Source organism: Nymphalis io, chromosome 6, assembly GCF_905147045.1.
Source record: "Nymphalis io chromosome 6, ilAglIoxx1.1, whole genome shotgun sequence".
Lineage (NCBI taxonomy): Eukaryota > Metazoa > Arthropoda > Insecta > Lepidoptera > Nymphalidae > Nymphalis > Nymphalis io.
This window is the reverse complement of record NC_065893.1, coordinates 13218593-13233852: the sequence shown is the minus strand read 5'-3', so window position 1 is coordinate 13233852 and position 15260 is coordinate 13218593. Positions and strand designations below refer to the sequence as shown.

General features: G+C 34.1%; 2 protein-coding genes across 4 annotated transcripts in view; both read right to left on the bottom strand.

Annotated features, from left to right (window-relative positions):
- Positions 1 to 15260, bottom strand: part of LOC126768923 (set1/Ash2 histone methyltransferase complex subunit ASH2) — a 437703-nt gene that overhangs the window by 335924 nt on the left and 86519 nt on the right. Inside the window, exon 11 of one of the 2 annotated variants that reach the window (XR_007669286.1) lies at positions 6525 to 6541. The exons of the other annotated variant lie outside the window; for it this stretch is intronic. The gene's annotated coding sequence lies outside the window, so the exon portion shown is untranslated. Of the gene's footprint in view, positions 1 to 6524; positions 6542 to 15260 lie in introns of those variants that run through there. 2 annotated transcript variants of the gene reach the window in all.
- LOC126768955 (acid sphingomyelinase-like phosphodiesterase 3a) overlaps positions 1 to 15260 on the bottom strand; it is an 88379-nt gene that overhangs the window by 47936 nt on the left and 25183 nt on the right. For both annotated transcript variants that reach the window (XM_050487450.1, XM_050487451.1), the window contains exon 2: positions 4692 to 4795. In XM_050487450.1, coding sequence (XP_050343407.1) covers positions 4692 to 4761 — 70 coding nt within the window. In that variant the 5' untranslated portion in view covers positions 4762 to 4795. The remainder of the gene's footprint in view (positions 1 to 4691; positions 4796 to 15260) is intronic.

Below are 15260 nucleotides of genomic sequence, written 5' to 3'. Positions count from 1 at the left end.
TACGTGTAATGAAGTAGGTACGTCATGAGGTGAATTCAACTTTGACCATAATTAAAATAATTGTTATGAAAATGGAATAGACATTTTGGTACTTATTTATTTATCGATACAAATATTATAAACTTGAGTGTCTTCGTCGGATAAGATCTTCGTCTATTCTTATTATTAATCAATAGTTTGTGTTTTTATACGTGAATGAAACAAGGCCAACGGCTTCACTCGTTTTCCGACGTACAGAAGTGTAAACGGTCTAACCCAGAGTTGGAACCCAGGATATTAGTAACTGCGGGTTTATAAGTCTAAACTAACGGAGAACAACGGATCAATATCTATTACTGTCACATCGCTTAAAAAATAAAAAAACATTCAAAGTACAACTTATTTTTTAAAAAAGTAGCAAATCTTCCAACCATGTGACATTACTTTTAATACAAAAACAATTTAGCCTAATATATTCCTTTCGAAACAATCCCATAATCTCGTTCAGCGGGACGCCGTGTACAAATAAACATATCTAAAAGGCAAAAAGTATAACGAAGCTAAACCAACAAATCATTCAAATTTACATATAGAAAATTCGCAATTACTTTACCTGTATTTGAAGCGATGTATTTTTATAGGATTGCTGAAAAACAATAGCCATTCCTTTTATGAAAAGCTTTCAATTTTGTTCTAAAATTAAAATGTGATTGGTCATCTATGTGTTGTATTTTCAACGGATATTTAAATGACCAATCGTAATTGAAATGAAATTTGAATAGAGGAATAATCTTTATCCGTAAAAGAATCGTATGTCTGAGGGCAATCTATTCGTGAGTCCTTTTTTTAAACGCTTCATTCTAATGTAAACTGCATTTAACGATGGATGAATGTAATGGATTATAGATTAGATTTTGCAAAAATATTTTATGTTATTTCCAGACTTCGTTTTAAGAATATGTAATGAAAAACGATAATATGTTTTTTTCAAACTTCGTAAACCCTGGAAAAATAATTGGTTAAAAAATGAGGCTTTCTAGTTACATTTTGAGTTGTTTTAATTTTTTAGTATTTTTTTAAAATTAAATAATTGATTTAAAATATTTTTTCTATGAACTTGAAAGCTAACATAAGCTTGTGTTGAATACACTTCTCGCTTGTATTATGAGGTTGCATTTGTGGATGATATATGTCAAGAACTTCATTTAAATAAAGAAAGTATGTTAGCCATCATTATGATATTTAATTACAAAAAATTATAAAACGTTTACTAGACCCGTCTCCTAATATATATTGAATAAATGAAAATATATATTGTAAATTCAAACTTTTTGAAGTCTTTTTTTTATTTATAATAATTTTATTATTTTTATTATTTACAATAAATATTATTTTATTTCATTAATTATGTAACTTATTAAATTAAGTACATACACGAACAGTTATATGAGAATTTTTATTCACACAGATTTTGTCTTAAGCCTTAGATTTTATTATTCGTTGAATTTGTTTAAAATGTTGTAATTTTGTAATCTTTTAATTTTAATTTTATCGTTTAATTTTTATTTTAGATTTTTGTGCAACTCATATGTTTCACAAACCAGAGAATTTCGCGTTGTTGGCGAGCGTTAATAACTGCATCACAGTTTTACACTATAGCAAATATTATCGTTCACATTTTGTTTCTCATTTAATGTTTTTTTTTTTTTAAATAAAATAATTATAATTATAGTTTATTTTATTTTGAAATAATGAACTATAAAAATAAAATATTTAAAACGTCAACAAACAACCGAACGGAAATGTATTTTCTTCACATCCATAACAAAAAAGTACACAATTAATTAAAAAAAAAAAAAATATTAACACTTTTTTTTTATGCCCATAGTCATTATAGCAATTCATTATCAATTGTCTTCGAAAGTATGAAGTACCGAAAACTAGATCTGTAATAGTATTTTTTATTGGGTCATAATGACCCCATTTGCAGATAACGATTAACTCTCGCTCAATACTCAACCGGGAACACCGATTCAAGCTAATAATAATATGCATGTCCACATATACTCATACCTCTATCTGTCACAATTCAGTTAACGCAAGTTGACACGTAACTGTTTTCGCTTAGCTAATCTTGTATACAAAACATTCCTTCCATCCGAGCTATATCTCCGAGTAATCTTGCAATGCAAGTCTCCCGGGAAATCTATCTCGCAACGCAAGGTCGACTGTGGCAAATGGAAAAATACGAGTTGTAAATATACGCTTCGAAAACAATTATACGACTTCAATTACGTACATGAGTTAATATATTTATTTACGTTAGAATACGATGGTGAATATTAAAATATATCCGTAGTAGAAACTCTAAGAATTCTTAAATAAATAACGTTATATTTGTTGAAAGTAGTAAAGCAGTTTGCAAATGTAGTGAGTAGAAAGGAATTGTTGTTTGGCGGTAGAATACCCGGTATACTAATTAATGATAAAAATAATGCATGTCTCGTTGATCTAGTAGATAGACAAGATTACAGATCTCAAGGACCTAGGTTCAAATCCAAGATCGGGTCAATAAAATGTTATTGTTTTTTTTGTCGTAAATTCTCTGTAGCAGCTTGGATTCTGGAAGTTGGCGTGTAGATTCTCATGCTTCGGAATGTACGCAAAGCCGTTGGTTGCGCCAGAACTTTTCCGGTCGCGTTGGATTTGACGTCCTATTTGAATCTGAGAGTGAGAGAATAGAGAGTGCACCTGTGTTTGCACACACAACACACTTGTGCCCTATGACATGACATGTTTAATAGTCCCCTTAAATTTTTTGAACACCTTTTATGATAACTGAACCAAAATTTTAAATATAATAAACAAATAAAATAAAATAAAAAAACAGGCCCATAATAATAAACAAATTCAAATAAGCTAACTGAAAAAGAATACTTACAATAATAACTTGAATAAAACATATTTTGATTCTATGAATAAATATCCTTCTCAGAATTTTCTCAACTCGTTTCTGGTTACTAAATTATACATACAATGATTACTATTACACATTTGTAATTCTTATGCTCAAAATGATTTATTCGATTCAATTTAACTTCTGTTCTGATAGACAATATATATAGTGTCTATCTTCATCTAAGCCCATGGGTATCCTAAGAGCTGAATTTTTACTAAGCATATATCAGTCAATCACGTAAGAAAATGTTCCATCAGCTAACATGCCTAAGAGGCTAGGTGTCAGACAAGGTTTGTTAAAGTCTGATAAATTAATTTCTCGTTCATTATAAAAAATGAAATCTTGCAAGCAATTATGAATCGTCATATTACTGGATTCAATTTAATAAAGAGAGAACTAGATACAGAGTTTAAGAGAAGAATCGATTTTCTCAAACGAAATATATAGTCAACTATGTATACAAAATATGCAATATTATGTGCTGAATCGAATAAAAATTTCCAGTGAATTATAGTCTTTTATATGTGTATTAAGACGTCGGATCTAGTAGTAAGACGGATTGGTGGTAGGGCTTTGTGCAAGCTTATCTGGGTAGGTATCATTCAAAACAGCTTGATATTGTTGTGTTCCAGTTTGAAGGGTGAGTAAGCCAGTGTAAATACAGGCACAATGGACATAAAATATTAGTTCTCAAGGTTGGTTGCGCATTGGCTATGTAAGCGATGGTTGATATTTCTTACAATGCCAATTTCTAAGGGCACTGGTGACCACTTACCATCAGGTGGCCCATATGCACGTCCACCGCAAAAAAATTGACTTTGGCCATTTAGGGAGGACCTCGTTTGGCTACTGCGTTAAAACATTTTCCATAGTTTTAAATAACTAAAATGAAGAAAAAATAACGATCTAAAAATTTATTATTAATAAAAAATCTTTATTTTCAGTTACACTTTAGTTCATGAAGCGTAAATACTACTACATTTTGGTGAATTATTAAAGAATTTTTTAAATCTATATTAAATAAAAATGAATTCCGTAACTACCTGTAAGTAAAAGTGCAATAAGCTTAAGTGTAATAAATGTATTGAGTTCGTATTAGAGTCACTTTTGTTTGTCCTTTATAGAACTACTATAAATAAATAATTGAATTTTTAAAAGCGTTCATGTAAAAGTAACTAGTTTCGCCCGCAATTTCGCTCGCGAATTAGCCTAAGCCTAACCTTCTTTGGACTTCAAGCTTGTTCCATACACAATTTCATCAAATTCGAAAAACAACCGAATAGTTTAGCCGTGAAACCGTAACAAACAAACGGATCAACTTTCGCATTTTTATTATTAGTATGAAAGAAAAACATTAATTTTTACATAAACATATGGATAGCCGAGATGGCCTAGTAGTAAGAACGCGTGAATCTTAACCGATGATCGTGGGTTCAAACCCGGGCAAGCACCACTGAATTTTCATGCGCTTAATTTGTGATTATAATTCATCTCGTGCTTGACGGTGAAGGAAAACATCGTGAGGAAACCTGCATGTGTCTAATTTCACTGAAATTTTGCCACATGTGTATTCCACCAACCCGCATTGGAGCAGCGTGCTGGAATAAGCTCCAAACCTTCTCCTCAAAAAGAGGTGCGGAGGCCTTTAGCCCAGCAGTGGGACATTCACAGGCTGTTACGGTATGGATAGGTAGAAGATAATATTCAAATTGACAGCTAATAGATATAATAAAACCGTTTTGGTACAACTCACCGATTTTGGCGTGCGTGACCTTGAACGGCATGACACAGACAAGTGTCAACAGCAAGCTAACGATCTTCATCGTGACACGTGTTTACGTCATTTTCACTGGATATCTGAAAAAATAAAATTAGCGTCACTCATATTGAAGGTTTACACGTTATAATAATTTAAATATTATCTATATCACTATTTAGTGGTCAAAAATATATAATATGTGATTCTACGGATAATTAATTAATGGAAAACTATTTTTTTCGTGTATTAGCCACTCTCTCCCTTAATTAGTACTGTTGTGGTCCGGTTTTGGTTGAAGGGTGAGTGAGCCCGTGCAACTACAGGCACAAGGGACATAACATCATGGTTCCAAAGGTTGGTGGCATATTGGTGTTATAAGGATTCGTTAGTATTTCTTACGGCGAGAACACGTGGTAGGCGCCACGGTCTACTATGGTGGAGACCTATTAAAATCAGGCAGGCAAATCTGCCTGTCTACCGTTATTATAAAAAACACTACTGCCTTCGTACACTCAAAGAAGTAAGAAATAAAAGCAAGTTCATCACAGTCGAATTAACAATTTTTTTGTACCTCTTGAATAAGTTCTTTATTAATACCACGGATAAAAATTGGGTATTTGATTATTTAATGATACCTTTTTATACACAGGGTATGTTTCTTTCCTATCTGTTTACATATTTATGAACAGAATACTCACAAACTTTGAAATTTCTATAAAAGTCGATGACAGCTTATAAAATAAGTGTCCCAGGATAAAATAAAATAACGTTATCTCAATGCTTACACAAACACCGCAGACGCCGCTCGCGATTCTAAAGAATTATGATATATTTTTTTATGTTAATATTCTATGTTTATCAATGTTTTAGTATGTTTTGATAACGCATGTATTCTAGTAAGAACATTTAAGACGCGCTGAAGATTTTATCATCCGGTTTCTGAAAAGCTGATCAAAATAAGTAAATTCTGAATGCTCATGGTTGCTTATGAAGTCATTGGCTGCCATTCCCCAATAACAAATCGAATGAACAGCCAATTAAACTGACTCGAATAAGAAACTGCAGTGTTACTTTAAAAAAAAATTATAATAATAGATTTATTGAAATAATGTGTGTATTTAATATTATTTCTGTGCTGTATCTGATTACCGCATAATATAATAGAGTGACCATTTCAATCCACGAGTTTTATATGATTTGATAAAAGTTTTTTGGTAAGAGTCTGTCGTCCTGCCCGATTTCAGCCACGACAGAAATTCTCGAAGACCAACGTGACTATAATTATGCGCTTAACCTCGCTTTTATAATCCGATTCAACGACAACTCGACATAACCAGGGAGAGAGTGCAACACCAACACCTTCTTAGACGCTCAAATATAACAGCCAACTCCTGAGAAACTAGTTAAATTTTCCTGACATAATATTTTTATTGGCATTCCTCATGAAAAAGGATTTAATCATTTTATTTCAAACCCGGGGTCCTATGTTTTATAAACGAGATAATTCAACTCAATAAATAATAAATAATGTCCTCCAGACCGATTTCGGTCACGGCGGCCAATCTCAAGAGAGATTAGCCAACTACGCAGGAGATATTATAGTGCACAAGTGTGTGCGCAAACACAGGTGCACTCTCTATTCCTTAACTCTCATAATCCGATGGGACGGCAATCCGACACGACCGGAAAGAGTTCAGGCGCAGGACCAACGGCTTTACTTGCTTTCCGAGGCACGGTAGTGTTCACACTTCCAACTTCCAGACTCCGGGCTGCTACTGAAAATTTTTCTGACAGAAAAACCCAATAACTTTTTATTGGCCCGACCTGGGAATTGAACCCAGGACCTCCGGGTCTGCGGCCTTATATCAAGCCACTATCAACGAGGCATTCAACTCAATACCATACCTTTTATTGAAATATTTTGAGCAGTTTAGTTTTCTAAATCCTATATTATAAGAATACATCTTCTTATAATATATCTTTGCGCTTCATCCTCAAGCAAAGCTTTACCGACTAATCCTAGGATGAGCTAAGTCCCTTTGTAACCTCCGCGTATGGACGTAGTTTTAATGCGGCTAGATTTTATATATTTCCTTTGTAAGCAACCCGCCTTGGCGAAGTGCGATGGAAAACAATGTCTGAAGTATTGTATAGTTTTATTACATTTTTTTTTTATATATTCGCCGGGAGGGCAAATGACTCTACTGCACTTGATGGTAAGTGGTAGTAGAGTCCAAACGCGACGACGGTCAGTACAGACGGGAAAAACGTTCTGCACTAGCCGCCTTCGCCATGCCGGCCCGCAAGATGCCTCTTCACGCCTCGTTTGAAGAAACCCGGGTTGTAAGAGGAGGGGAACACGTGAGCTGGTAAGGAATTCCATTTTTTGGAAGTGCAACAAAGAAAGGAGTTGCCAAATTTCTTTGTTCGCGATGGAATTGATGTCACAGTTAGGCGGTGACATCGAGAACCAGCTTGCGTGGACTTAAGAAGGAAGGGGGAAGCAGGAATTAGAGATAATAATTCCTCAGAGCACTCGCCGTGATACAGTCGATAGAAAGCGCTCAGTGCTGCTATCTCATGACGCAATTGTAAAGGTTCAAGGGTGTTTGTGACCTTTACGTCGCCAATAATGCGTACGGCACGTCGCTACAACCGGTCCAAGGCCTCAAGTAGGTACTTAGCGGAGACATCCCAAAGGTGCGAGCAATATTCCACGCAAGACCGTACCTGTGTTTTGTACAGCAGGCACAGTTGTTGTGGCGTGATAAAGCGCTGCACCTTGTTCAGAACTCCGAGTTTCCGTGAAGTTGTTTTTATAACAGCCTCGATGTAATCCCTTGGACTAAGGTCGCAGCGAACGTCAATCCCCAGCATGGCGATTTTGCTTTGCATCACCAGCGGAGTACCACAGAGGGAGGGAAGAGGGGAAAATGTTGACTTTTTCGCCGTGAGAGCGCATACCTGTGTTTTCTTGGCATTAAACTCAACAAGATTATCAGAGCCCCATTTGGCGATGAGCTCTAATGTCCTATCGAGTTCAATGACAAGATCCTTCCGCCTTTCCTTAATTTCCGCTCGCCCAGCCACTGCGCGTCCGTGGTATCCACCATGCACTGTACTATCGTCTGCATAGCAGTGTATGTTCCCAAGAGAGAGCATATCATTGATATGCAAAAGAAAGAGTGTGGGAGATAGCACAGATCCCTGGGGGACCCCAGCATTCACTACATAGAATTGTGAAGTGCAACCATCAACTAAAACACGAAGGCTACGCTTGTGTAGGAAGCTGGCAATCCAGGTGCATAGCTGAGCAGGCAGACCATATGCCGGCAGCTTGGAGAGAAGACTTCTGTGCCATACCCTGTCGAAAGCCTTGGAGATATCGAGGCTGACAGCCAACGATTCTCCATGCTTGTCGATAGCTTCACCCCAGAGGTGTGTTACGTACGCTAGAAGATCACTAGTGGACCGTTTTGGTCGAAACCCGTACTGACGATCATTAATTAAACAGTGATCTTCTAGGTAATGGATCAGTTGGTTGTTTAAAATCCGTTCCATCACCTTACAAAGTACTGAGGTGATAGCTATTGGCCGATAATTTGCCGGGTCAGACCGATCCCCTTTTTTGGGAACCGCTTGCACATTAGCTCTTCTCCAAGCCTCCGGCACACTCTCCCGAAGAGAGAGAAAGTTGGAACAGGCGCGTTAACACAGGAGACAGCTCCGCTGCGTACTTCTTCAGCACTATGGCTGGTATTCCATCGGGACTCCGCACGCACATCACGTTGCCTGATTTTGATGTCAGGCATCGTATGGCCACATGAAGGTATTGTAGGTGGCAGCACACTACAATCATCGATGACGGAATTGTCGGCAAAGAGTTTAGCCAGGAGATCAGCTTACTCATGCGGACTGTGAGCTAGCGATCCGTCCGGATTTCTGAGCGGTGGCAGCGAAGGTTGGCAGAAATTGTTTTGCACAGACTTGGTCAGACGCCAGAAGCTACGAGAGCCCCTAGGATGCGAAATAAGGTCATAACCAATCTGTACAATGCGCTGTGCATCCGCTCTCGTGTATGCCTTTCTACAGGACTTGGAATTTTTATTGTAGTTTGCTTTCAGGGAGTCAATGTTAGATGCCCCGCTAATGCAGCCGTTGATCCACTTGCGATATGCCGCCTGCTTAGATGATACAGCATCGGCACATTCACGAGTGAACCAACAGTTACGCGTACCCCTACTGACGAGATCTGAGCTAGGAATGTAGTATTCCATTCCCAACATGATCCCTTCAGCAACAGCAGCGGCACTAGCTGTCGGGTCATAATTCATAGTCATAATTCATACATAATTCATAGCTACCTTAATATATTTTTACTTATATTTTCGCGTGAAAAAATATACTTGGTGGTAGGGTTTTTGCAAGCCCATCTGGATAGATGCTACAATATATTCTAACGCTACTTAGTATTGTTGTGTTCCGGTTTAAAGGGTGAGTGAGTCTGTAATGGGAGATAATTGAATTTCTAAGTTACCAAGGTTAGTGGCGCATTGGCTATATGAATGGTTAATATTTTTTATAGAGCCCATGTATATCGACGGTAGTGACGACTTACTATATTAATAAAAACATTCAATATAGCAACATTATTAATACATGACGAATTTTAATTTTAAGTGACTTAAAAAAAGAGGTTTAACATATTTTCAAACCACATGTTTTTTATGTGAAACATGTAATGGCGCGCCTCGGGTATAACACCGACTCGTACGCCGCTCTCTTCTGCCTCGTCTATACGTAGCACGTTAGTATACTTCGCGGTTATATATTATTATACTAATATTTATTTTAATAACGAATTTCTTTGATAGTGCAAGGAATGGTTAATATTTCTTACAATTCCAATGCCTATTGGCTGTTTACATACTATCTGTTTGCTCATATTTCGAACTTGATACATGAAATTGAAAAAAGTAACAAATCATGACAATTTTGACAACTTGAGATTTATTTTTTCAAATATTGCATTTTCCATATACAAATAATTTATTACAATATGAGATCGATATGAATTCAGAACTCTTCGAGTAAAACAAATGGATTCGCTTAAGAGGATCTCGATTTATATGCGGACGCAGAAGAATTCAATTTCCTATGTAAAAATCTCTCGAATGGTCGTCGAGCTAGGGATAGAATAACTTTTATTTTGTCCAGCACTTTATATACTTTCAACTTCATGACGAGACCAAAATATTATGTTTGTATATATAAATTATTATTACGTATCATATGAATGTGTAAGACTAGCTTTTTTTTAATAATTTGATACTTCGTTTAGCAACACCTTTACTACTTACTACACCATGTGATAATACAGTGGTATTCTACACATATAACAAAATATACGACATATATATAATAATATAATGCTTATTTATAATTTAACTCGATCAAAGGAGAACTTAACCCAAAAAAAAAGTTGCTTGTAAAGTCCAATAGAGTTGTATATTTTGTTACTTGCGTTGCTTTTCAATGGAATTTATTAGAAGTGAAATTAAATTTAGACCGCCACGAAATTTATACTCAATTATTTTCTCGTTTACAAAGAAATTAGTTTTCATTGCAATATAAAGCTTTGCAGCCGGTTCGAATGACGTGCGTGGGTCATTAGCGATGTTTTTTGCACGGAATAGTGCAAGTCTATTCATTTTCTATTCATTTGCACAATTGCAATGAGATAAATGACTGCTAATGAAAAGATTGCGTGTTGGATTTATTCACACATTTCGAACTGAATTTTCATATAATGTTACTTCTGAAACTGAGATTCTTGAATTGAATGTTTAAAAAATAAGCAGTCTATTGTCATCGTCAATATGTTTTTAATATAAATAAAATGTTTTAGTTTTTTTAATTGGTATTCTTCTATTACATACAATTACTTTTGATGTTTTAAAAATATTATTTCAGTAGATTAGGTAATATTATTAAAGTATATAAACAAACTCAAATTCACATTTATAATATTCTTACTAATATTATAAATGTAAAATTAAGTTTTATTTGTTACATTTTCACTTCTTAACCATTCAATTAATGGTTATGAAATTTTACTACCGAAATTAAATAATCTTATTTTATAACTAGTTTCTCCCGACTTTGCCGCATGTGGGGCGGTACGGTTAAAGCAAAATCAAAAACAAACTGGCTTTCGCATTCATAATATATGTAAGGTTTAAAAATTAATAAAAAGGTATAACAGCTTTTGATGTCTTTATATATACAAAATGTTTATTTTTTATAATAAAATAATATTCTCTACTAAAGTTTTAATTAGAATTAGCCAGACGTTTCAAAAATATATTGTAATATTCGGCGAATCATTTCCACGAGACTAAGTTATATTCGTATTAGGCATCAAACACATAGTGAACCACCCATTTGGGGTCGGGAAACCAGCTTACCAGCAAAGCATTCCCAAGAAGTTTAGCGTCACGACACTTGCCGCTAAAGTCTTCCAAATTCTTTTCTAGCAGTATTTTATCATAACACAACCTGAATAAATGCCTTAAAAATATTCAAGATTAATTACGAAATAGCAATTGGAATATTTCCATTACTTAATAACGAAACATTTTAAGAGCCAATCATATATAAATTTCAAGCATTTTTCAAGTAAAAATATTCGTTATTGGGAGAGTTGTTTAACAATTTCGTTTTTTATTAAGTTAAAATAAAACTAAGAAGTACTTTTTACAAAATATGATCTGTAAGGGTCGAAAAAAATATTTTTTTATTTTATCTATTTTTTAATGAATAAGTTTTTAATTTTGACTCGGTTTTATTTTAAAATATTTTTTACAAGATATTTACTTCGTGGTAGAATTTTGCGCAAGCCCGTCGGAGTAGGTACTTCTCACTCAGTTTTTTTTTTTTATAATATAGGTAGGTGGATGAGAATATGGGCCACCTGATGGTAAGTAGTCACCAACACCCACAGACATTGGCTTTGTAAGAAATGTTAACCATCGCTTACATCACCAATGCGCCACCAACGTTGGGAACTAAGATGTTATGTCCCTTGTGCCTGTAGTTACACTGGCTCACTCACCCTTCAAACCGGAACACAACAATACCAAGTACTGCTGTTTTGCGGCAGAATATCTGATGACTGGGTGGTACCTACCTAGTCGAGCTTGCACAAAGCCTAGTAAATGTCCTACCGCCAAACAATAGTTAGTATTATTGTGCTCCGGGTTAAACGAGCGAGCCAGTGTAACTACGGGCACAAGAGACATTATATCCCATCTCAGTTCACAAATTTGTTAGCAATATAATATTTCTTACAGTGCCAATATCTATACGTCGAGATGGCCAGTGGTTAGAACGCCTGAATTGGTTAAGAACCAATAATCATGGGTTCCAACCCGGGCAAGTACCACTAAATTTTCATGTGCTTAATTTGTGTTTATAATTCATCTCGTTCTTGACGGTGAAGAAAAACATAGCGAGGAAACCTGCATGTGACTAATTTCACTGAAATTCTGCCACATGTGTATTCCACCAACCCGCATTGGAGCAGCGTGGTGGAATAAGCTCCAAGCCTTCTCCTCAAAAAGGGAGAGGAGGCCTTAGCCCAGCAGTGGGACATTCTCAGGCTGTTACTGCACAATATCTTAGGTGGTGATCTGCCTACCTCTTTGAAATAAATACGTTATTTAATCCTTCCGTTTTTATTAATTAAGAAAAACTGCAGTAGATATCGACGATAGAGAAAACTCATCAAGTGTACACTTTCAGACGTCGGATGAAGTTGGTTTTACTTCGATATTTTATTATTTATAAAAAAAATATGTAGATATTAGGATTTACCGTCATAATTACATGCACTATACACACATTTATGTATAAAGACGATACACATGTATAATACAAATATTGAGTCTTTAAAAAAAACTTTATATTAAAATACGAACCTTATTGCTCAAAATTTAATTTTCTAAAATTTTATAAATATCTTGAAACAAACACCAGCAGCAGACCAGTAGGACTCTTTTTTTATAATGTACGATAGCTTTTTATTTGAATCGGACATTTATTCGAGATATAAAATAATTGGCTACTTAAGTGTGAATATTAGAAAAGTTTTGTAAAATTCATAAAAGACAAGAAAAAAAAATTGCCTTTCAAATTGTACAAAGACATTCGAAATCTAAATTGTACAAAGCACGGTTAATGCGGACAGCAATTCTCTTCAACTGAAAACGTGCACAGATTCTGTATTTTACCTTTTTAATTCTCATTTTCAACGGAACAACCGAGCAATATTTTTTTTTAAATATTACCAGTTTTGTGTGATGGCTGTATAAGTCAATATACTTTTATAAACGATATGTTTCATTCATGACGATACAGAAAGAAAAATAAGAAAAGAGAATGAACAATTCAAAACCATGGACTTCCAAGACATCACAATTAACACGCTTAATCGTTTCAACATTTTTATGACAGAAATCGGTTAACATATTAAAGTTTTGTTGCTTGAACATTTTTTTAACATATTTCATTATTTTTTTTTCTGTTATTCTATTAGTTATGTTATTTTTCCAAAGCATTACTAATCGTTCTCTCCAGTTAACCATACAGTTTTTATTTGTTGTCAGAATAGACCAAGAGGATCAGGATCGAACTTGCACCATTATATTGTTAGACTTGAATACCGTTGAACTATAAGGCTATAATATTACTTTTATCAATATTAAATATTGTAAATCAAAGCTTTGTACTTGTTACTATGGTAAAAATAGATGCAATATTGGAGTGTAAAAGACTGTTTTATTTGGTAAATTAAAAAAATTGAGCCATTATCCCGAAACTGCACTTAAAAGCATGCTGTTGTAAAAAAAAAATAACGAAAAGATTAACCCTCCGCAATGCAGGACAAAAATTTCGCTATTGAGGGAGCCGCGTTCTTTTTATTAATTCTAGGAAAGCAGACGTGAAAATGGCCCATTTGATGCTAAGTAGTCACCACTAGCCATTAACATTGGCATTCCACGAGGCATTGGCTACAGCTTACTAAAGAATTTAAGTTGCTATCCTTTGAACCTTTCCAACTTTTATAAAGTAAGATCAATAGTTATCTATTATATCTACTATTTTCTTACTAAAAAATATACCTAAAATGATATTTACCTTTTTTTGACATGAGTTTTGACAATCGATTGATCAATATATCATTAAAACTATATTTAACAAAAAAATGCATAAAAGCAAAATTGGGCAATACTACAAATTTTTGATAATTCTTTTTGTTTTTGTTGTCGTTGATCTTTCAATCGCTTCAGTGTAGTAGTGTATATGGTAACAATTTGTCGGTTATCGAAAGTCTAGGGGAACTCACTAAAATCAATATAAGTCCAACTAAAATGATTAAATATTATTACAATATATAGTATTAAAAAATAGACAAATTAAATTATTGAATTAAAAATATATGAATGACAAATTGGCCTAATTCGTTGATTTCCGTGTAAATATGTGTTACAAAATGTACAAAGCTTAACAGTATGTAATGAATTAGTATAACATTCTTATATATGTGTATAAAAGAGTAACTACTGCTCTTGTTTTAATTATTTTTGTTAGTCTGATTCCTCGGTCTATTGGATTAAAATGTTGCAGATCTTAAGGCTCTGTGTTCAAGCCCGGAGTCGGGCCAATAAAAAATATTGCATTTTTTTGTCAAAATATTCTCAGTAACTACTTTATAAAAAATAAGAATATTAGCAAAGCCGTTTTTTTAAGGAATTACTAATATTCCTATTTAACCATAAAATTAAGCCTAAAGCTTGTATTAGGAGTGGGTACGACAATAGCCCAAGGGGCCAGGATGGAAATTGCGATTTTATATTATACATCATGTTGATATATTAATTTTAATCACTAATTGTATTATTAATATGAAAGTTTTTTTCGCGTCTCGTATCACATTTTTAATGTTTTTGTATAGTAAACTTTAATATATATTGAACTTTTTCGTAAGATTCAATCATTTTGGCGGACAGAAAAACAATGCTTTTACTTTTCATTTTTACGATTTTAAAATGTTATCTATTTAATGAAATCAAAACCAGCCAGATACAAACATTACAACCAAACAGATCTTACTGCAACTTTTTACTTATAAAATACGAAAAAAAGGTACTCGACTTTATAACGTTTAATATTGTATATAATTGTTATTTATTATGACTATATATTAAAATATTTCCGTAAATTTATTTCCTAAATAAACACTAAAAAATGTTTTGATTTGTTAAAAAAAATAATATTTCAATTTAAGATGTCTCATCGCCTTAAATTTCCGTCGAGTTCGTGTTTGTGGCGATGTTTTTCTATTTTTAAAAGGAATGACTCTTCTTAATGTTAAGGAGTGCCGTCCTCGAGACTAAAATTTTTACATTCACGTACTCGCCGGAAGTTTTGGCCGTCTTTAAAGACACGACCGACGTATTGAGTTTACGTCGGCTGGTATATCTTTTGACAGCTAAAAATAAG